Raw genomic sequence first — 24,011 nt, 5'->3', positions numbered from 1 at the left:
TGCAGTTTTTAAATTCATCCAACAAGAAATCAAAACACACACAAAGAATCTGTGAGTTTAAAGGTTGTTTATAGATCATTAAGGCACAGAGGAACATCAGCTACACAGTGCTGTCATTTGAACACAAGTAACAGTGAACAATTTTCTGTGGCTTCTCAGCGTGGGGTAGTAGTGTAGTTGAGGGCATACTGTGGTATTTGGAGTGCATCTTATTTTTTAAATGGTGAACATAGAGTGCAGTGGTGTGGTCAGGATACTCGCTCTTATCCTAGTTAAGGTGATGATGTTGTGAAAATCCATGATCATCTAAGAATAAGAAATTCATGCATACATGAATTAGAAAATATTCTAAATATCAATATGGATACAAGCATTTCACATACCATTATAAAAGCAGTTAAGTGTGCTGGCTAATATCACCATGTGTACCCTTTAGTTCCTTAATGGGAGTATGAGCTTATCAACCAGACAGACAATATTCAAGTATTACAATGAATATTTGACTATTAATCAATACACTGTCCCATTTATTGACAATGCTGCCATACAATACACAGCTGGTCAGCAGTGCGGTAGAGATACTGCCTCTGTGACCTCTACTCCCCTGCACTTCTTGTCAAATACGGAAGCCTGTAAGTGACAAACAGAACGCAGTCTTGTTCCACTCTAGGTTGGGTGTTAAAAACAACAAATCAGAATCAGACTAACGATCAGACACATACTCATTTCAAACGTCTTTGGTAACACGGCTCACATGAAATGGCATTATCAGACACAAAATACATACTAACAATATATAACATACACAATCTACGTCAATGCAGAAAATTGCATATCAAGGACACAACAAGGATTTTATCACTTTTCCTAGAAAAATGTCATCACAAACACCCTGCTACAGCTTTTGTGCACAAGAATAAGGTCACTTCAGTTTAATGCATCCTGGTATGTAACTACCAAAACAGAGGACAAAACATCTGTATTGCTACATTTGCAGTGCAATCATTTTGAAAAGGCACCACGCACAAAAAAAAAGTTAATACTCTTTCCCTGCATACTTCCAACCATACTTCTCATCATTACAGTCAATTGTGATCGACTGATTTATGCTAAAATCACACAGCTTGTATTTTGTTGTTTGTGAGAAGCAGAGCTAAATGTCAAGATATTATTCCGGTCAGTCTGATTATACTGAAAAGCCAAGTGAATATATTTTGGCAGTAAGTGATGGTTAGAAATTTTCTGAGAATGTCTCCAGTTGTAACAAGCGGGATGCACTGTATGTAACAATCCTGCAAAGTCAGTTTTGGCTTAAATATACATTTTTATACTCCTCAGTCTTCTTTCCCCTATTTTAGAGAATAGTTTATTCCAAGTTAAGTCATCTCTCATTTCCTCTTTCAATCTGCCCACTCTTGAGTGTCTTAGTGGCAGTTTTGACACTTAGGGTGACATTTCTGATTGTTGACGTTGCAACGACATCCTCCACTGGTGTCTCCAGGACCCTTGGATAGGAACAGAATGAGTTGAAAAAATGACATTTTGGGAAAATACATTTTTATGAGTAGCTGTCTGACCAAGATGAATGAATAATACCACCATTCCACAGAAGAAGACCAAAAATGTTTGGTTCCTAAATCACTGTTCATAAATCCGGAAGGTGTAGGAGCTAGGATAAATAGATTTGGGCAAAAAAAAAAAAAAAAGAAATTAGGCAAAGGAAGGATTTCTTACCCTAGGCCCCCAGCGGGGCCCTCTGGTTACCCAGCAGATCTCCGTGTGACAGACGGTGCAGCGCAGCCAATCACATCCATCCCTCTTCTGCACAATGATGCCACACTGGGGACAGTGCATTGCCTCCCCTGATTGCACAAGAGTCTGTTTGTGAGACAGAAAGTGAGTGTAAGATGGAGAACACAAGTTCAAAAGGAAGAATCAGAGAATATGAGATGACGTGGTAGATGCCAGTATTGGTTTGATCAGTACACACAGCCATCTATCTCTGGATTACAACACATCTCTACACTTAGACATGGATTGGCCATACCATGTATAAAATTCACTTGTACTGTATTTAGGATAGCAGTTCCAAAAACAGAGACAGACAGTTTAGAAGAGATCTCTCCTTCACAACATACACATGTTAACAAGAGTCTAGTACAGCTCACCTTGAGTAGATGTGTTGTCCTCCTTGCAGCAGAGTCATTTATGGCACGAGCTGCAAGATCATCCTGGTATTGCTTACAGTTCATACCCTCGTGGATAGCCTGGAGAAACATAGAAACAAAAACAGAAAAAAAATGTAGATTTAATTTCAGTGAAAGTCTGTGATGTATAAAGACAAACATTTCTGCCTTTAAAGGGACTACTTCTTCATCCTCTTATCTTGAACTGAGGGCAGACTGGACACTACAGTGACTCGCTATTGCCTCTTGAGGTACAAAAGGGGTATTACGAGAGTGGACAGGCCAGGGCTAGCTGGGTCTCCAAGAAACTATGGAAAATACTGTATTATTTCTGTGTATATAGGATATATAATTCTTACCTTGCAAATCAGGCAGTTGTGTTTCCCACAGACAGGACAGTGGAAGACATTGACTGTGTCCTCGTACACACACCAGCCCCGACAGTCTGGAGTGGCGCAGTGATAGCTGCCCTCGCATCGAGACTCTGCCACTGAGAGACCTCTCTGCAGCCAGCGCTCATACTCGTCTGCCGGCACTAACTGTAAAGCGGAAAAGGAAAGAAAACTGCAAATGCCACGAAACCAGGTGTGAAAGTATTTTGCATTAGACTGTGAAAACATCCTTATATAACATCTGTTCTTTACATATGATATATGAACATGAGACAGCAGTATGATGTTTTTGTATTAGTTTCATATTATTACAAGTTATTATATTCTTGTATGTGCTGGTGTGTTATTTCAAGCATGGGGGTATTTCCATAAGTCTGACATATGTGAGGCTGAGTGCTTCCGGATATTGGATGTAAATCTGTCATGGGTTACTATCGGCTAAACCAATGGGACAAGGGGTGTCTTTGTTCTCTTGAATGGTACTGGTGTTTGCAGTAATCTCCATTGACACTGCTTGTGTAAGTGAACACTTATACAAGCAGTGTCACTGTATTGTACAGCACACACACGTACACACACACATATAGTTTATTATTGATGATTTCCACACTCAAACATTATGTTCTGAAGAGTGAGAGTTCTTCTCTTGGACTTTTTACCCAATCCACATGTTTTGTCAAATCAGCTTGACTGGGTGATATTTCAAAGCCATTTTCCCACAATGCACTTCACGCCTCACACAGAGACTAAGTTAAAACCACCGCCTGTCTTCATCAGTCCTGCTTGGATCACACTTTATTGCTTAACATTTAGCAGCTGTGTCCATATGGGCAATTGTTGCTTCACCACAGCTGGAGCAGCTAAAGGCTGTCCACAGGGAGAGAAGTCAAACACTGGGCTGAAAACAAGTAGCGGAGCAGTAGCTCCAGTTTCTTGGCTGAAACTGACGGTACTGAAAGGAGATTTTCTTGCTAAATTAAAACACGCTGATGCTTTAGGATGCTAATACTAGCTGCTAATACACCAGTTAGAGATGGTACTGTATCAGAACAAACACATTTGTTGGTGTAACTCACAGCTTTGATCTCCCTCTCCTGCAGAAAGCGGGCACAGGAATATGTGTCATCTCTGTAGGGACAGGACACCTCGGGTTCCTCACTCAGCATGATGACTGAGCGTAAGCACTCTCTGGGAAGAAACACACACACACAAAGGTTTGAATCATGAGAAACATCCAGGATATTTAATCAAAATCAAAAAATACAAATAAAAAAAATAATCACTAAAACATTAAATGAATGAAAAATGTAGCAACTTACAGTAATTGTGTTATTTTTAATTTAAAGTGTAAGGCATTTGCTCCACATAGTAAGGAACTGCATGAACAAATAAGAAACTTGATTGTGAGACTTTATAATGACGGAAGAGAGTGCAAGAAGACGATTACACATAAGCCAAAACACAGTTGCAGCAGTGGTTAGGAGGTATAGAAAGAACCATAATACCAGTAACAGAAGGTGCAGTGGTTGTGCTGGAAAGATGATGTCACACACAATTCACTATTTATGCAACCTTACATTGAAAAAGACATGTCAAAGTGCTTCTAAATTGGCACAGTTATCTTTGGAAAACGTTTTTTCAGTGACTGATCAAACAGTGCGAAGGACATTGGATGAAGTCAACCTCTCTAGACGGCGACCAAGAAGAAAACCATTGCTCACAAAGCTGCAAGAACAAACTTTACAGAAGAGCATGTAAAGAAGCCTGATGAGCGTTGGCAGTATACGCTGCCATTTGTTTGGATCAGATGTGGCCAAGACCACCAAGGTGACTTTACAGTACCAACCATTAAACATGTTGGTAGGAGTGTGCTGATATGGGGTTGCATGAATGCAAAATATGCAGGAGAGATGACATGTTTAAATATTTAATTACTCAACATTTTAGTGATACTGACCATGAGTGTATCTTCACTCTTTCTACTTGGTATTTAAAAGATTCCTCCCAGATTCTTACCTGCAGAAGCAGTGAAGACACTCCCTCAGCAGGACCCCCTCTCCAGGCTGCAGGTCCACGTAGCAGATCCTACAGTCCACAGGTTCTGGGTTAGGCACCAGATCATGGCCATCCATCATCACCAGCCGTGCAAAATTCTCCCTGCGCTCCACTTCCCTTGCCTGAGACAAGGAGTGGTGTTGTTGGGAGAGTTAAAGGCATTTTCCATAAACAACTTCTCTTCAGTTATTTTTTTTTTTAATCGGGGCACAGTGAGATTGGTAATACATCAAAAAAAAAAAAAGTTTTACAATTTTTCACTCATACATAAACACACCAGCAGGCATGCTTTACACATGCCGATACACACGATGTGTATAAACATTTTATTATCTGTTTCACAGAGTATATACAATCAGACAGTGCAAAATTATCAACCAGGGTATTACATTCAATTTAGTGGCAACCTCTGCCCATTGTGAGTTCATCAAAAAGCCACTCAATGTAAAAAGTCAACAGTGATCACGATTATCCAGCAGGATGGTCAGTATAAAGAAAAAAAAAAAGTAATTCATTGTCTTATCATTAGAGCCTGATTGATCATTATCACCAGGGCCAAATAAGTTCATTATTTGTTTACGTGAGAAAAGAATATCCATATTTATCAGATTAAATGTAAATAATGGCATCAGAAGATTGGTCTTCCTTCACCATGTCAGTGTCTGCACATTTTCATAAAATGTGAAATCGTCTATTCTCATACAGTGTCTCTACTGTAGGATATCGTAAACATGCAAAACATTGGAAACAGGGGATGCACCCATACCATCACTTATATTGCTTACTTGGCCAATACTAGCTGGATATAAGGCTTAAATAGAGTGCAGTGGTGTCAGTGCATGAGCTTGTTAACTTACATTCAACTTCATATTAGAAATAACAGTACCATATGCTTTCAATTCAAGCATATACGTAGATATGCATAGAAACGTAGGGTTGTGTATGATTTCTTCTGTGATCTAAAAGTGAGTGTTCGAAGAGTGCAACGAGTTCAGACTGTCGGTGAATGAAACAGAACGTGACTGAGTGTGTGTATGCCTGTGTCTCTGTGTGTTCAGTAGTCCTGGTCCAGGTTATACAGGAGTGAGTTGTTTTGAGCCCCAGCACTCCTCAGCACCTCTCTTCTCCCTTTCTCCTTCAAAAAAACAGAGACAGAAGAGAAGAGAGTCAACCTGAGAGAGCCTGCAAGTTTCAAATGTCAGCTTTGAATCAATTTTCATATTTCCCTCTCATTATTTTTGTGAATGTTTTGCCCAATTTGGAACCCTGTTTTGCCTAGCAACCTTTTATTTTTTTTAAACATAATATCATCTGACCTAAGCCTGTTTGATGTAACCCTTCTCTGTAACTGTGAGTAAATGGTATGTCCAAACCTTCAATTTTCATACTGAGGTTTTATTCTAAGTATATATGGGTGACACAAATTGTTGTTGCATGCATACAGGTGTATGACTGTATATGTAAGACTGTGTGTGTACGGTATGTTCAGTCGATTGTGTATTTCCTACCTGCTGATACTGCCTGATCGCCTCCTTCTCTTGCTGGATGCGCCGGAGTTCCAGCGCATCGGGTCGGTATCCCCCCGGGATGACGTAGCTCTCAGGTCGGTTTGTACTGCAGATCTCGCAGCCTGGCCAAGTTGGTTTGTTAATGTAAGTGCAAGAGGGGCATGCCCAACCCTGAAAACACAGATCAGCACTTTTATTTTTTTAACTTACGAGTTGAACTTTGCTATTTATCTTTCAGTACACATTTTTTATGTTTCACAATGTAGGAAACGCACATTCTGCCTTATCAAACGGCATATTTTACCCAAGGACCTACAATTTTGAATAGTGTGTGTTTATAAAGAAACTTAAACATGCTATAATTGCAATGCCAACATTATCGCTGCTGTGAATTACCTGGGTGGAGGATGTGTTGGGGCTCAGTGCTTCACTGAGTTGAGGCATCTCTAGGTTGATGAGATCTCTGATCTCACTGATGAGTCCTCTCTCTGAGCCGCCTGAAACATTTAAGACGAATAAAGGGGAATTTAACAAGCAGCCAGTACCATCTGCAAGTGAATGCGAGTTCCCATTAACCTAGTGTGTGAATGTTACATAACCTTTGATACATACACTCCTACTACATTAAAGTACATTTAACTTGGTCTATTCCTACATTTTCTATTGAGTCTGTTTTCTATCAGTCAAACCCACATATTAATGCCCTCACTCACCAGTGTTGCTGCTGGTATGGAATCTAGAGGGTAGAGTGGTGTACGGCCTCCTGTCCTGAGACAAGGGGCCGTTTGCAGAGGTAGAAGGCTGGGGAGGGGTGGGGAGCGACTCTGATGAAGGACTAAGGAGAAGGGCGCTCTCCTGATCCTGCTGGAGGACCTGGAGCGTCAAGCGAGCATGACGGGCTGAGAGGAGGTACAAGAAGGCCGTGTCACCGTCCTGACGAACACCATAGGAGGCAAGGGAACGCTGGTTGGCGCACAAGCACTGGCCAATCACCCAGCGCTGCACCCGTGGGTGAAAGCCATACTCAAGAAACATCTGAGGTGGTAGAAGATAAAAAGAAGCAAACAAGAGAGAATGACAGTGAAAGAAAGAAATGTAAATGATAAGGTAGAATAATAGTGATATTGTGAGAGGAAAAATTAGTAGGAGAAACATTCTTTAGACTAACCTGTTGTTTCAGTGCTGCGGTCGTCATATGCGGTAAAACTTTCACAGTGACACAACAGGAAGAGGAAGAATCTTCAACTACAACAGCCAAACTGTTAAATAACACAAAATACAAGCCATCAGCCAAAAATCTATATCATACTTTATATCACATTTTAAAATGTAAAACAATTCTTGAACCATCAATCATGTTAAATTCATAATTAGAAAGCAAGTCCCTACTTGATTTCTGTGTCTTCATAGTCTTTGGAAAAGGGCTGAATCTTAAGCGCAGCATGTTGTCGGGCGAGCGTGGCAGCAATGAAAGAAGCAGACTGCATGTCGCCTGCTTCTATGGCTCGGGTCAGCTCTATGCAGGTGTCCTCTACAGATGGATACATACATGCACAAGGAAACACAGACAAGCCCACACAGGTGAACATGCAGTACAGGCAGGCCCACGCAGAGGATGCTTCCATACCTCCAAAGAGCCACTACAGAGCCACATAACGACTTAGTGAATGAATGAGCAAAATGGGTGAACGAATGAGCTAATTAATTACATCAGATAATAATCAAAATTAACAAGAGGATGTTCAGTGTACATACCTGTTCGTTGCAGGGCCAGCATGTTGTGAAGATGGACACCATCGACTGGGGGCTGTGGACCATTATCTTGAGGGGCGACTGCAAATGAAAAGTGTTGAAAACCAGAAAAAAAAAATTGTTTAAACAGAAAACACAAGAAACATTCAGACTGAGATCTTTCACTTTTTTAGCCATCTGAATGAGACATTGGGTGCTGTCAGTGATCTCATTTCATCTATCTGAGATCATCTATGCAATACATCTAATTCACGGTTTAAAGATTTAAGTTAGACCACAACTAAAGCGAGAGCAGCTCCCACTAAAGTGTTAATGAGATCATCTGAAAGAGAGGCTTCTGTTTCTAGTGCCCTTGGGCTAATTTGTCTATTACACCCCAACTTCCACATTCTCTATGTCAGTTTGAATGTTTAACAGGCACTTTTTAGCTAGAATGTTTAACAAGCACTTTTTAGCTAGAAAATAAGCTCAACATGGTTCTAGTATAATTCTGTGGAGTACCCAATACAATTCTTTATATCATCCTGAAGTGTCTTCGGTTTCTCCCAGCCCAGGAAGAAAATATAATCCTTTATGCATGTCCTGCATCTGTTCTTAAGTTCTCTACTCAGCTGGTTAAGCCCAGTTTACCTATGAAGGGAGATTCCCAGGGGAAGTTCCTGCATCAGCACTTTCAGCTATATTAAGATAGTTGACAACTAAAGGGCTAGGGTTGTGTTACAGCTACAGCTGCTGATTTCCATAGTCATCCACAGCTGTAAACGGCACAGTTCTACATAAATCTCAAACTGATGTTGGCCCATAGTGATTATAAAAGTTGATTTATAACCAATACAATTGCATTTACAAGTGTGTCACTTTCTGTTATCTGTTATCTCTTATTTCTTTACTTTTCTTATTTCTTTACTGCTTATATACATGCAAAAAGGTCAGATTATATAAGTAAGAGAAATTCATTTAAATTCCCTTTAAACTAAAAAACATAAAGCTTTGTTATAGTGGTTGAGTTTGACACAAGTGGTATTCCCAAGTATTGACTGGGCCAGTGAAAAGCTCTTCTGTTCACATAAAGTAAATAACTTAACAGTTTGGTACGCCAAGCTCATTTCGCACAAGCTAAGTTCACTACAGGGCAAATCAATTCCACCACTTGAGAATACACAACAAAAGTGGGTTTGAAAATGCTCATATGACCCTGTTGCAAGAAAATATCCAAGCTTTTCCCCATCTTTCCTCTTTGGCTTCTATCTAAGAGAAATGTGAGTACATGTTACGGTAGGTGACTGACCTTTACGTGCCTCTCTTAAGGATGACATCACCACGGTGGCCCACTCATGGGCCTCCTGCTCACAGCGGAAGTTAAAGCTGATGCGGTCATGTGGAGGTGCTGCCAAACTCAGTTCATGGCACTTTGGAGACTTCACCTCATAGTTTACTGTCCTCAAATCAAACTCTGCGATGGTCTGGAACAAGAGGAAGAGAGAGCAAGAATGAGATTAGGTAAAGGCAAGGTGAAATAGGGAAGGTAAATGAATCACAGGTTATGTTACGCCAAAATGGCAACTATGTGTGTCACTGCATGTTTGCACATGGTTTGGTAAAAACATCATTTTAATATTCCATTGTATTGTAACAAACTTAAATATAGTCACACATTGTTACAGTACGTAACTAAGAAGATCTCAAACAACAGAACAAATATGAACTAACTAAAAAAATGCAATTAACGGAAAACAATAGAGGCTTTGCATGGAACTTTCCCAAGCCACTGAATTTTAATGCATCATACTGTGATGTGTGTCTAATATTTTCCATTCCATTTATAATTAGCGCAGACTAACTATTCAAAAAGCTTTTTACAGTAATGCAATGCAATGCAGCAGCACCACAGACAAAAAAAGACAGTAAAGTTGTGTCTAAAAGAAAAATCTAAACATTATTAACTTTAAGAAAGTAAGATTTACTGAAGAGGTATTGTATTAGACTAAACCAGTTTTAGTTTAGTGCACTGGGAAATAAACTTTGTTTTTGTCTTATAAAAGTTGCATTGAACTTTTGATACATTTCTTTACTTATTACAAACATGTCAAAATACATTTGTAATGGATTTAAAGAGATATAAATGCAAAACATAATTAAACTGCCATATTTTGTTTTGTAAACTACCTCATTGGTGTCTTAACAGGAAACATACAAAAGGCACATTAAATCTGAGGAACACAGAGGTCAAAAGGGGCCCTCAACTTCGTTTTACCCCGGGGGCCCCCTAGCAGATCCAGCCTTGATCACAAGCCAGAAAGGTCAGGAGCCACCGCTATAAATAAACTTAAGTTTGATTTTGTATGCCACCATATTTTCACACGTCAAATCTTTCATTACACAGAGTGTTCATTCCCAAAGACAAAACTGCTGTCCTGCGGCTGTGAACTCACCACACTTCGGCCAGTCTCGCTGCTGTCCTGGAGCGACAGCCGGAATTCCCCGGATTTCCCCGGGTCCATGCTGAGCTGCAGGCGGAGTGACTCATCACCTGCTCCCGGAAGACACAGGGGCCGAATGCTAGAATGGCACACCGACACCCGAACCGAAATGAGGACGGTTTGGCCGCCAAGTTGTGGCTGCGAGGCCCCATGGTGACTAGACGGGGCAGCAGACTGGTCCGGTGTGTAGCCAGGGGTGTGAGTCCAACCGCCTGAGCTCAGCGACATCCTGCCGACAGACTCATGTAGAAAACTAACACAAACACACGCGAGGGGTCCGCTGGGTTGTTTACGTCGTGAACCACGGTGTTTTCCTGCCCTTGTTTTCAGTAACCTGTCGCGATACTTCTTACATTGTACCTCGCTGTTAGATAACTATTCGCCTCACTGACAACAGGAAGCAAGTGCGCAGAGTCTGACAACTGTTTGGAGCAACTTCAAAAAAAAAAAAAAAAAAAAACTACAGCCCAAACGCGAGGTTTCACTTCTCTCTTCTTCCGTTGTCGCTAAAGCTCCGTTTCCGTTAGGTTTAGTGTTTCTTTTTGACTGCGGAGCTCTAATAATATCCTCCGAGGTATTCCATATCTCTCCGACGTTAAGGTTAATGTAGTAGTTAGATACTAGTAACGCTGAGCATGTTGTTAGTGCGTATGTTTTCACTCCGTATTGCGCATGCGTTGTCGGTAGGATGACGTATGCTGCTGTAATATTTATGAATGTCGTTTGGCTAGTTCCCCTGTTAGCTCACTTACTGTTTAATATTTTAAATAATAATTTAAAAAATAATAATATTTCAATTTAAGGTATACAGCTGCCGAGGCGACGGTTTTAAGGCTGTGGTTTCAATGCAATACAATTGTGGTGATACTATTCAGAACGTGTATGTGTACATATTTGACCACAAAGGGGCAGCAAGGCATCCCATATAAAAATGCCCCCTCTTCTTCATGATAATTCAGGGGTCACTAAGTGGTTTGATGGGTATGATAATGGCGTAAATCCTATGCTATGACCTCCACAATGACCAGATCTCAGCCCAGTTGAACACCTGTGGGAGATTTTGGTCCGTTGTGTTATGTGTTTTGTATGAACCAGGCTTTAGATGGTGCTCTCCACCACAGCTGTCAAAACACCTCCACACAGGACTTGAGTGCAGTCTGAGGACCCACCTCATAATTTTGGTCTCACACCTTAATTAATTCTATGCTGTGCTTTTCACAAAGTTATCTCTGACACAAACCTTTGGTGCATTAGGATTATTATTTTTTTTTTTTTAATAAATCATTCACATAATACAGGCTTTCTCCACAACAGACAGCCTGGCCTGTCATAGTAGGAACAACACCGGTTTTGCAAGATTAAAGATTAATGGAGGTCCAATTCTATTCAAGTGTCCCATGATATATGAGCCAGCATGAACAATAGCAGCAACCTAAAACTGAAAAAAGCTAAATGGAATTCAATTATTCAATTATTAAGTTGTTTGAGACAGATAATTACAATTACAACGAACCATTTCACTTACAATGTAGTTCTCTTTTTGACTTGGTGCTTCCCTTTTTGAAGATCTCATACCCAGATGGAAACTTACCATCCAGGTGAGGCTCAATCATTTTGGCTGTCATTAAGCAAAGCTGTATAGTATTAATAAGAGTTTATTGTCCTTGGTGTAAAATTCTACTATTCAAATCTTCCTGATTAAATCCTCAGAAAAGCAAAGCCTTTGCTATCATTTGTGGAAAATTCATGTTTAGGGAAACTGCAATCCGGATGCCTTTTGTTCTGAATGAAAGCGCAACAGGAAATGCCTTTAGTAAAACTGACTGAAATTTGTTTACCAGTCGAAGCTTTTTTTAGGAGAGAGGGTAAACCAAATGTGGTCAATGAAAGTCCCAGCCCACACACTGTGTAGGTCACGAATTGTGAGGCAATTAACAAAATATACTGTAGCACAAAAGGGGAATGATTTAGATCACAAAGCTCAGCTGGGTCAAGCTGTTAATCATTCTGCAAGCGGGGTTTTCTCAATCAATACCACATTTCTCCAGACTCTCCTGGTAACCTCCTCTTTAAAAATCCCCCCCTTTAAACATTATATATATTGTTCATGTATCGATATTTTTAAGAATGAAATACTTTTAATTGTTTATTCTTACTTGAAACACTATTCTTTTTTGGAATTTCACGATAGCTCAAAGATTTTACACACAATGTGTAATTGAAGCAGGGAGTCTGGCAGGTACCACATGCTGTGACCTGACAGGTGATCCTCTGTGCCTCCATTCACAGAAACACAGATGAGACAGGCGAGATGAAGCCATTCAATCAGGTGCTGATGAGCCCTTGAAGAGGAGGAAATTTTATCACATGTCGGAGACAGACAGAGAAAGATTATATCATAAGGACAGCACCCGAGCATATTGTTCTGTGCTCTTTTTAGATTTATTTGTCTCTAAAAATGCATCCATGAGTAACACCAGTTGTTTCCTCAGTGTGTTTTCAGCACAGCACCAAACCTTACACACATACCAGAAACAACAAATCACACATTTTGTTTTCATATAAAAATTCCGCCATAAATCAAATCTGCTTCATTATTTACCGATGTTTCCATGTTGTGGTGTGATTACACAGCCTCAGGTAATTATCTTCTCATTACTGCAGCCATACTCTGCATCATACAATCTGATCTCAGTCTGTGACAAATTATGGCTGCCCTAATCTGTGGTGCCCCCAGGCTAAAGCTCTGTGCATGCACATACACGTATGGATGCACTTACACTACCATCACATGCTACATAATTATATCTTTCTAATATGTTGTGTAGTTAGATATGAGGGTATTATGCATGGAAACACTTTTTTTTATAAACTGGATCATATAGCTTCACAGCTTACCCACATCAGGGGCCATATTTTGTGATCTAAAGTTACTCATGTTACCATTAAGTTCATCAACGTGTACAGTACACATTTTTGCATTTATACAACAGGTATATTGTTGCTATTATGTTAAAAACGTCATGGGCGGTTGTGGCTCAGGAGGTAGACTGGGTGGCTTGATCCCCAGCTCTTCCAGTCAGCATGTGGAAGTGTCCCCGGGCAAGATACTGAACCTCAAATTGCCCCTGATGGTTGCACCATCGACTAGAAAAGTGCTATATAAGTGCAGCCCATTTACCAAAAAGTGACACTTCGATGGATCGACTGATGTATGAAATGTCAGAAAGTAGTGAACACTTCTCATAACAATTTCCCAAAGAGTGTAAAGTGATATCTTCTAACCGCCTGTTGACGATTTTTCCAAAAACTCAAAGATGTTCAGCTCACTGTCATATAAGACAAATAAAAAACAAATATTTTAGAAGATTTACATGACTTACCAGTACCAAAAAATAATCTATCTATTGATTAACTGATTAATTAACTCATTGTTTTAGCTATATATCTCTTCATTTATTTATCTAAAAATCTAAAACTAATTTAAGCTGAATGGAATGGATTTATACCCAAACTCGTTGCTGTATATCATGAACATGTTAGGGTAAGCTGCATGGTTGCATTTTGAAAAGCATTGTTACGTATCTTGACCTTTACAGTCAGTGTTTAAGGCCTGAGGGCAACTTTACACCTGAATACATTTGACTGGATGAAGCTCTCCTCACCTTAACTTCTCACTTGTGACTCATTGCTGTCGCCTCTCAGCCAAAGCACCGGGGACATGTACTCGACATTGTATGAATTCACAAGCACATACAGAGTATTCAAAGCTCTTACTCCTTCCTGAATAAGGTTTGATATTATTGTTTTTCTATGACTGATTGTTCCAGGTCTAATATTGTATTTCAGCACAGTATCAGACACTGTCTTTATCTTTTAAATGTATCATGTGAGCCTTGAAGTGAAATTAAATGTCAAAGCTGAGCTGTTTGCATTTATGATTTTAAAATTTGGAGCTGATTATAATCAAGAATGTAACAAAAGGTTAGTTTCTGGTGACAAGACGACCAGAAGGTTTTTGCAGTAGCTGGTTGGGTCCTGTCTCGTCCCTTGTAATCAAGCTGATTGATGAAAGACTCATCAAAAAAAAAAAAAAATTAAAGCTGCAAGCAGCGATGACGGGCCCTCGCACCCCTTGCGACCCGCGGGAGTCGCAGCCGGCGCAGCCAAGTACCAGAGTCCCCCTATGTCCTCTCCTCTTCTCCCCAGTACACGTCATAGTACAAACAGGTTATTTCCTGTTACCAGCAGGGGGCGCCACGAGTAAGGCGGGAGTTTGACATATGGAGCTGTTCAGGGCAGAGCCCTCATCATGCTCATAAAGTTTGAAGATGTTTGGATAAAGTATGTGGACGTGAGAGCCATTCAAAATGTCATGGCAAATTCACCAAACGCCACCGAAATTTGGCGAGCCACAGAGGCCACACCCTTTAACTTAGAGAAAAGTCTGTTATAACTTTTGATCATCATGGTCTTGAGGTGAGGTCCACCAGATATGAAGTTGATCGGGTGAAATCCCTAGCACGAGTTCATCCGCATACCAATGGTGGAAAGCACTCAAATTTGGCCGCCAAAAACAAAATGGCTGACTTCCTGCTGGATTGAGGTCATGGTGTCAAGAGACTTTTTTGTGCGTCCCGAAGTGTTCTTTATGTGTACCGATTTTCATCTTTGTATTCCAAAAAAACCCATATGGAGAGGGGTATTTTAAATCTTCAAGGGGGCGCCGTTGAGCCATTTTGCCCCGCCCAATTACAAAAACCCCATCAGAGTCTAGGACCAGCCCCCAAGAACGTGTGTATGAATTTTTATGATCATAGGAGGTTGTTAAGGTCATTACAAATCCAAACGTAATTTCACGGCGAGGGATCGTCAGTTGCCGCGCCGCCACACAGATGCCATTGCACCCAGCTTCACGGCCTTTATAATGTAGCTTCACCAAGTAGTTGGGAAGGTTGTAGAGCAGAAACCAAGCCGATGGTGTCAACTATTAAGGAGCAGTACACTTCAGAGTAAAAATAGGTCATTTCCTGTTACCAGCAGGGGACGCCACGAGTAAGGCGGGAGTTTGACATATGGAGGCGTTCAGGGCAGAGCCCTGATCATGCTCATAAAGTTTGAAGATGTTTGGATAAAGTATGTGGACGTGAGAGCCAGTCAAAATGTCATGGCAAATTCACCAAACGCCACCAAACTTTGGCGGGCCACAGAGGCCACGCCCTTTAACTTAGAGAAAACTCTGTGATAACTTTTGATCATCATGGTCTTGAGGTGAGGTCCACCAAATATGAAGTGGATCGGGTGAAATCCCTAGCACGAGTTCGTCCGCATACCAATGGTGTAATTCGCCAAAATCGCCAACTTCCGACCACAATGGCGGACTTCCTGTTGGGTTGAGGTCATGGTGTCAAGAGACTTTTTGGTGTGTCTCGGTATGATCAACATGTGTACCAATTTTCATGCACCTATGACAAACTAAGCCCAATGGGAGGGGGGTTTTGAAAATTTCAAGGGGGCGCTGCAGAGCCATTTTGCCCCCCCCATTTACAACGACCACAAAATATCAAATTTTTCACCAGACCTGATGAGTGTGCAAAATTTCAGGCGTTTTAGAGCATGGGAAGGGGTTGAAAAATGCAGTTGTTTGGGAGGAATAATAATAATAATTAAAGCTGCAAGCAGCGATGACGGGCCCTCGCACCCCTTGCGACCCGCCGGAGTCGCAGCCGGCGCAGCCAAGAGTACCAGAGTCCTCCTATGTCCTCTCCTCTTCTCCCCAGTACACGTCATAGTTCAAACACGTTATTTCCTGTTACCAGCAGGGGGCGCCACGAGTAAGGCAGGAGTTTGACATATGGAGGCGTTCAGGGCAGAGCCCTCATCATGCTCATGAAGTTTGAAGATGTTTGGATAAAGTATGTGGACGTGAGAGCCATTCAAAATGTCATGGCAAATTCACCAAACGCCATCGAACTTTGGCGAGCCACAGAGGCCACACCCTTTAGCTTAGAGAAAAGTCTGTTATAACTTTTGATCATCATGGTCTTGAGGTGAGGTCCACCAGATATGAAATCGATCGGGTGAAATCCCTAGCACGAGTTCATCCGCATACCAATGGTGGAAAGCACTCAAATTTGGCCGCCAAAAACAAAATGGCTGACTTCCTGCTGGGTTGAGGTCATGGTGTCAAGAGACTTTTTTGTGCGTCCCGAAGTGTTCTTTATGTGTACTGATTTTCATCTTTGTATTCCAAAAAAACCCATATGGAGAGGGGTATTTTAAATCTTCAAGGGGGCGCCGTTGAGCCATTTTGCCCCGCCCAATTACAAAAACCCCATCAGAGTCTAGGACCAGCCCCCAAGAACGTGTGTATGAATTTTTAGGATCATAGGAGGTGGTTAAGGTCATTACAAATCCAAACGTAATTTCACGGCGAGGGATCGTCAGTTGCCGCGCCGCCACACAGATGCCATTGCACCCAGCTTCACGGCCTTTATAATGTAGCTTCACCAAGTAGTTGGGAAGGTTGTAGAGCAGAAACCAAGCCGATGGTGTCAACTATTAAGGAGCAGTACACTTCAGAGTAAAAATAGGTCATTTCCTGTTACCAGCAGGGGACGCCACGAGTAAGGCGGGAGTTTGACATATGGAGGCGTTCAGGGCAGAGCCCTGATCATGCTCATAAAGTTTGAAGATGTTTGGATAAAGTATGTGGACGTGAGAGCCATTCAAAATGTCATGGAAAATTCACCAAACGCCACCAAACTTTGGCGGGCCACAGAGGCCACGCCCTTTAACTTAGAGAAAACTCTGTGATAACTTTTGATCATCATGGTCTTGAGGTGAGGTCCACCAAATATGAAGTGGATCGGGTGAAATCCCTAGCACGAGTTCGTCCGCATACCAATGGTGTAATTCGCCAAAATCGCCAACTTCCGACCACAATGGCGGACTTCCTGTTGGGTTGAGGTCATGGTGTCAAGAGACTTTTTGGTGTGTCTCGGTATGATCAACATGTGTACCAATTTTCATGCACCTATGACAAACTAAGCCCAATGGGAGGGGGGTTTTGAAAATTTCAAGGGGGCGCTGCGGAGCCATTTTGCCCCCCCCATTTACAACGACCACAAAATATCAAATTTTTCACCAGACCTGATGACTGTGCAAAATTTCAGGCGTTTTAGAGCATGGGAAGGGGTTGAAAAATGCAGTTGTTTGGGAGGACAAATAATAATAATAATAATAAACATTAAAGCTGCAAGCAGCGATGACGGGCCCTCGCACCCCTTGCGACCCGCGGGAGTCGCAGCCGGCGCAGCCAAGTACCAGAGTCCCCCTATGTCCTCTCCTCTTCTCCCCAGTACACGTCATAGTACAAACAGGTTATTTCCTGTTACCAGCAGGGGGCGCCACGAGTAAGGCGGGAGTTTGACATATGGAGCTGTTCAGGGCAGAGCCCTCATCATGCTCATAAAGTTTGAAGATGTTTGGATAAAGTATGTGGACGTGAGAGCCATTCAAAATGTCATGGCAAATTCACCAAACGCCACCGAAATTTGGCGAGCCACAGAGGCCACGCCCTTTAACTTAGAGAAAAGTCTGTTATAACTTTTGATCATCATGGTCTTGAGGTGAGGTCCACCAGATATGAAGTTGATCGGGTGAAATCCCTAGCACGAGTTCATCCGCATACCAATGGTGGAAAGCACTCAAATTTGGCCGCCAAAAACAAAATGGCTGACTTCCTGCTGGATTGAGGTCATGGTGTCAAGAGACTTTTTTGTGCGTCCCGAAGTGTTCTTTATGTGTACTGATTTTCATCTTTGTATTCCAAAAAAACCCATATGGAGAGGGGTATTTTAAATCTTCAAGGGGGCGCCGTTGAGCCATTTTGCCCCGCCCAATTACAAAAACCCCATCAGAGTCTAGGACCAGCCCCCAAGAACGTGTGTATGAATTTTTAGGATCATAGGAGGTGGTTAAGGTCATTACAAATCCAAACGTAATTTCACGGCGAGGGATCGTCAGTTGCCGCGCCGCCACACAGATGCCATTGCACCCAGCTTCACGGCCTTTATAATGTAGCTTCACCAAGTAGTTGGGAAGGTTGTAGAGCAGAAACCAAGCCGATGGTGTCAACTATTAAGGAGCAGTACACTTCAGAGTAAAAATAGGTCATTTCCTGTTACCAGCAGGGGACGCCACGAGTAAGGCGGGAGTTTGACATATGGAGGCGTTCAGGGCAGAGCCCTGATCATGCTCATAAAGTTTGAAGATGTTTGGATAAAGTATGTGGACGTGAGAGCCATTCAAAATGTCATGGAAAATTCACCAAACGCCACCAAACTTTGGCGGGCCACAGAGGCCACGCCCTTTAACTTAGAGAAAACTCTGTGATAACTTTTGATCATCATGGTCTTGAGGTGAGGTCCACCAAATATGAAGTGGATCGGGTGAAATCCCTAGCACGAGTTCGTCCGCATACCAATGGTGTAATTCGCCAAAATGGCCAACTTCCGACCACAATGGCGGACTTCCTGTTGGGTTGAGGTCATGGTGTCAAGAGACTTTTTGGTGTGTCTCGGTATGATCAACATGTGTACCAATTTTCATGCACCTATGACAAACTAAGCCCAATGGGAGGGGGGTTTTGAAAATTTCAAGGGGGCGCTGCGGAGCCATTTTGCCCCCCCCATTTACAACGACCACAAAATATCAAATTTTTCACCAGACCTGATGACTGTGCAAAATTTCAGGCGTTTTAGAGCATGGGAAGGGGTTGAAAAATGCAGTTGTTTGGGAGGACAAATAATAATAATAATAATAAACATTAGAATTACAATAGGGCCTTCGCACCACTCGGTGCTCGGGCCCTAATTAGAATTACAATAGGGCCTTCGCACCACTCGGTGCTCGGGCCCTAATAATAATAATAATAATAATTAAAGCTGCAAGCAGCGATGACGGGCCCTCGCACCCCTTGCGACCCGCGGGAGTCGCAGCCGGCGCAGCCAAGAGTACCAGAGTCCTCCTATGTCCTCTCCTCTTCTCCCCAGTACACGTCATAGTACAAACAGGTTATTTCCTGTTACCAGCAGGGGGCGCCACGAGTAAGGCGGGAGTTTGACATATGGAGCCGTTCAGGGCAGAGCCCTCATCATGCTCATGAAGTTTGAAGATGTTTGGATAAAGTATGTGGACGTGAGAGCCATTCAAAATGTCATGGCAAATTCACCAAACGCCACCGAACTTTGGCGAGCCACAGAGGCCACGCCCTTTAACTTAGAGAAAAGCCTTTGATAACTTTTGATCATCATGGTCTTGAGGTGAGGTCCACCAGATATGAAGTTGATCGGGTGAAATCCCTAGCACGAGTTCGTCCGCATACCAATGGTGGAAAGCACTGAAATTTGGCCGCCAAAAACAAAATGGCCGACTACCTGCTAGGTTGAGGTCATGGTGTCAAGAGACTTTTTTGTGCGTCAGGAAGTGTTCTTTATGTGTACCGATTTTCATCTTCGTACTCCAAAAAAACCCATATGGAGAGGGGTATTTTAAATCTTCAAGGGGGCGCCGTTGAGCCATTTTGCCCCGCCCAATTACAAAAACCCCATCAGAGTCTAGGACCAGCCCCCAAGAACGTGTGTATGAATTTTTAGGATCATAGGAGGTGGTTAAGGTCATTACAAATCCAAACGTAATTTCACGGCGAGGGATCGTCAGTTGCCGCGCCGCCACACAGATGCCATTGCACCCAGCTTCACGGCCTTTATAATGTAGCTTCACCAAGTAGTTGGGAAGGTTGTAGAGCAGAAACCAAGCCGATGGTGTCAACTATTAAGGAGCAGTACACTTCAGAGTAAAAATAGGTCATTTCCTGTTACCAGCAGGGGACGCCACGAGTAAGGCGGGAGTTTGACATATGGAGGCGTTCAGGGCAGAGCCCTGATCAAGCTCATGAAGTTTGAAGATGTTTGGATAAAGTATGTGGACGTGAGAGCCATTCAAAATGTCATGGCAAATTCACCAAACGCCACCAAACTTTGGCGGGCCACAGAGGCCACGCCCTTTAACTTAGAGAAAAGCCTTTGATAACTTTTGATCATCATAGTCTTGAGGTGAGGTCCACCAAATATGAAGTGGATCAGGTGAAATCCCTAGCACGAGTTCGTCCGCATACCAATGGTGTATTTCGCCAAAATCGCCAACTTCCGACCACAATGGCGGACTTCCTGTTGGGTTGAGGTCATGGTGTCAAGAGACTTTTTGGTGTGTCTCGGTATGATCAACATGTGTACCAATTTTCATGCACCTATGACAAACTAAGCCCAATGGGAGGGGGGTTTTGAAAATTTCAAGGGGGCGCTGCGGAGCCATTTGGCCCCCCCCATTTACAACGACCACAAAATATCAAATTTTTCACCAGACCTGATGAGTGTGCAAAATTTCAGGCGTTTTAGAGCATGGGAAGGGGTTGAAAAATGCAGTTGTTTGGGAGGAATAATAATAATAATAATAATAATTAAAGCTGCAAGCAGCGATGACGGGCCCTCGCACCCCTTGCGACCCGCGGGAGTCGCAGCCGGCGCAGCCAAGAGTACCAGAGTCCTCCTATGTCCTCTCCTCTTCTCCCCAGTACACGTCATAGTACAAACAGGTTATTTCCTGTTACCAGCAGGGGGCGCCACGAGTAAGGCGGGAGTTTGACATATGGAGGCGTTCAGGGCAGAGCCCTCATCATGCTCATGAAGTTTGACGATGTTTGGATAAAGTATGTGGATGTGAGAGCCATTCAAAATGTCATGGCAAATTCACCAAACGCCATCGAACTTTGGCGAGCCACAGAGGCCACGCCCTTTAACTTAGAGAAAAGTCTCTTATAACTTTTGATCATCATGGTCTTGAGGTGAGGTCCACCAGATATGAAGTTGATCGGGTGAAATCCCTAGCACGAGTTCATCCGCATACCAGTGGTGGAAAGCAGTGAAATTTGGCCGCCAAAAACAAAATGGTCGACTTCCTGCTGGGTTGAGGTCATGGTGTCAAGAGACTTTTTTGTGCGTCCTGAAGTGTTCTTTATGTGTACTGATTTTCATCTTCGTATTCCAAAAAAACCCATATGGAGAGGGGTATTTTAAATGTTCAAGGGGGCGCCGTTGAGCCATTTTGCCCCGCCCAATTACAAAAACCCCATCAGAGTCTAGGACCAGCCCCCAAGAACGTGTGTATGAATTTTTAGGATCATAGGAGGTGGTTAAGGTCATTACAAATCCAAACGTAATTTCACGGCGAGGGATCGTCAGTTGCCGCGCTGCCACACAGATGCCATTGCACCCAGCTTCACGGCCTTTATAATGTAGCTTCACCAAGTAGTTGGGAAGGTTGTAGAGCAGAAACCAAGCCGATGGTGTCAACTATTAAGGAGCAGTACACTTCAGAGTAAAAATAGGTCATTTCCTGTTACCAGCAGGGGACGCCACGAGCAAGGCGGGAGTTTGACATATGGAGGCGTTCAGGGCAGAGCCCTGATCATGCTCATAAAGTTTGAAGATGTTTGGATAAAGTATGTGGACGTGAGAGCCATTCAAAATGTCATGGCAAATTCACCAAACGCCAGCAAACTTTGGCGGGCCACAGAGGCCACGCCCTTTAACTTAGAGAAAACTCTGTGATAACTTTTGATCATCATGGTCTTGAGGTGAGGTCCACCAAATATGAAGTGGATCGGGTGAAATCCCTAGCACGAGTTCGTCCGCATACCAATGGTGTAATTCGCCAAAATCGCCAACTTCCGACCACAATGGCGGACTTCCTGTTGGGTTGAGGTCATGGTGTCAAGAGACTTTTTGGTGTGTCTCGGTATGATCAACATGTGTACCAATTTTCATGCACCTATGACAAACTAAGCCCAATGGGAGGGGGGTTTTGAAAATTTCAAGGGGGCGCTGCGGAGCCATTTTGCCCCCCCCATTTACAACGACCACAAAATATCAAATTTTTCACCAGACCTGATGACTGTGCAAAATTTCAGGCGTTTTAGAGCATGGGAAGGGGTTGAAAAATGCAGTTGTTTGGGAGGACAAATAATAATAATAATTAAAGCTGCAAGCAGCGATGACGGGCCCTCGCACCCCTTGCGACCCGCGGGAGTCGCAGCCGGTGCAGCCAAGAGTACCAGAGTCCTCCTATGTCCTCTCCTCTTCTCCCCAGTACACGTCATAGTACAAACAGGTTATTTCCTGTTACCAGCAGGGGGCGCCACGAGTAAGGCGGGAGTTTGACATATGGAGGCGTTCAGGGCAGAGCCCTCATCATGCTCATGAAGTTTGACGATGTTTGGATAAAGTATGTGGATGTGAGAGCCATTCAAAATGTCATGGCAAATTCACCAAACGCCATCGAACTTTGGCGAGCCACAGAGGCCACGCCCTTTAACTTAGAGAAAAGTCTCTTATAACTTTTGATCATCATGGTCTTGAGGTGAGGTCCACCAGATATGAAGTTGATCGGGTGAAATCCCTAGCACGAGTTCATCCGCATACCAGTGGTGGAAAGCAGTGAAATTTGGCCGCCAAAAACAAAATGGTCGACTTCCTGCTGGGTTGAGGTCATGGTGTCAAGAGACTTTTTTGTGCGTCCTGAAGTGTTCTTTATGTGTACTGATTTTCATCTTCGTATTCCAAAAAAACCCATATGGAGAGGGGTATTTTAAATCTTCAAGGGGGCGCCGTTGAGCCATTTTGCCCCGCCCAATTACAAAAACCCCACCAGAGTCTAGGACCAGCCCCCAAGAACGTGTGTATGAATTTTTATGATCATAGGAGGTGGTTAAGGTCATTACAAATCCAAACGTAATTTCACGGCGAGGGATCGTCAGTTGCCGCACCGCCACACAGATGCCATTGCACCCAGCTTCACGGCCTTTATAATGTAGCTTCACCAAGTAGTTGGGAAGGTTGTAGAGCAGAAACCAAGCCGATGGTGTCAACTATTAAGGAGCAGTACACTTCAGAGTAAAAATAGGGCATTTCCTGTTACCAGCAGGGGACGCCACGAGTAAGGCGGGAGTTTGACATACGGAGGCGTTCAGGGCAGAGCCCTGATCATGCTCATAAAGTTTGAAGATGTTTGGATAAAGTATGTGGACGTGAGAGCCATTCAAAATGTCATGGCAAATTCACCAAACGCCACCAAACTTTGGCGAGCCACAGAGGCCACGCCCTTTAACTTAGAGAAAAGTCTGTTATAACTTTTGATCATCATGGTCTTGAGGTGAGGTCCACCAGATATGAAATCGATCGGGTGAAATCCCTAGCACGAGTTCATCCGCATACCAATGGTGGAAAGCACTCAAATTTGGCCGCCAAAAACAAAATGGCTGACTTCCTGCTGGGTTGAGGTCATGGTGTCAAGAGACTTTTTTGTGCGTCCCGAAGTGTTCTTTATGTGTACTGATTTTCATCTTTGTATTCCAAAAAAACCCATATGGAGAGGGGTATTTTAAATCTTCAAGGGGGCGCCGTTGAGCCATTTTGCCCCGCCCAATTACAAAAACCCCATCAGAGTCTAGGACCAGCCCCCAAGAACGTGTGTATGAATTTTTAGGATCATAGGAGGTGGTTAAGGTCATTACAAATC

General features: G+C 42.9%; 1 protein-coding gene across 1 annotated transcript; it reads right to left on the bottom strand.

The window, feature by feature from the left end:
- Positions 1-58: 58 nt before the first annotated feature.
- Positions 59-11,031, bottom strand: shrprbck1r (sharpin and rbck1 related). Its single transcript, XM_041065876.1, has 14 exons — positions 10,326-11,031; positions 9,182-9,356; positions 7,897-7,974; positions 7,531-7,672; positions 7,310-7,400; positions 6,855-7,176; positions 6,538-6,638; positions 6,142-6,312; positions 4,595-4,755; positions 3,655-3,766; positions 2,546-2,725; positions 2,169-2,267; positions 1,735-1,878; positions 59-1,505 (listed from the first exon to the last, which is right to left on the bottom strand). Exons 1-14 carry the CDS (start codon positions 10,599-10,601, stop codon positions 1,425-1,427), a joined length of 2,133 nt encoding a protein of 710 aa, XP_040921810.1. The 5' UTR covers positions 10,602-11,031; the 3' UTR covers positions 59-1,424.
- Positions 11,032-24,011: the final 12,980 nt, after the last annotated feature.

Source organism: Toxotes jaculatrix, chromosome 20, assembly GCF_017976425.1.
Source record: "Toxotes jaculatrix isolate fToxJac2 chromosome 20, fToxJac2.pri, whole genome shotgun sequence".
In the NCBI taxonomy this organism is placed as follows: Eukaryota; Metazoa; Chordata; class Actinopteri; family Toxotidae; genus Toxotes; species Toxotes jaculatrix.
Note: the sequence above shows the minus strand (reverse complement) of the source record. Positions and strands in the feature narration are given on the sequence as shown.

What these genes read in the sequence shown, in the direction of transcription:
- shrprbck1r (XM_041065876.1), bottom strand. Translation starts at nt 10,601, where the DNA reads ATGTCGCTGAGCTCAGGCGGTTGGACTCACACCCCTGGCTACACACCG. An exon ending in TATGAAGACACAGAAATCAA is followed by an intron (nt 7,401 to 7,530) that starts GTAGGGACTTGC and finishes GTTATTTAACAG; the next exon opens with TTTGGCTGTTGTAGTTGAAG. An exon ending in GGACAACACATCTACTCAAG is followed by an intron (nt 1,879 to 2,168) that starts GTGAGCTGTACT and finishes TCTCACAAACAG; the next exon opens with ACTCTTGTGCAATCAGGGGA.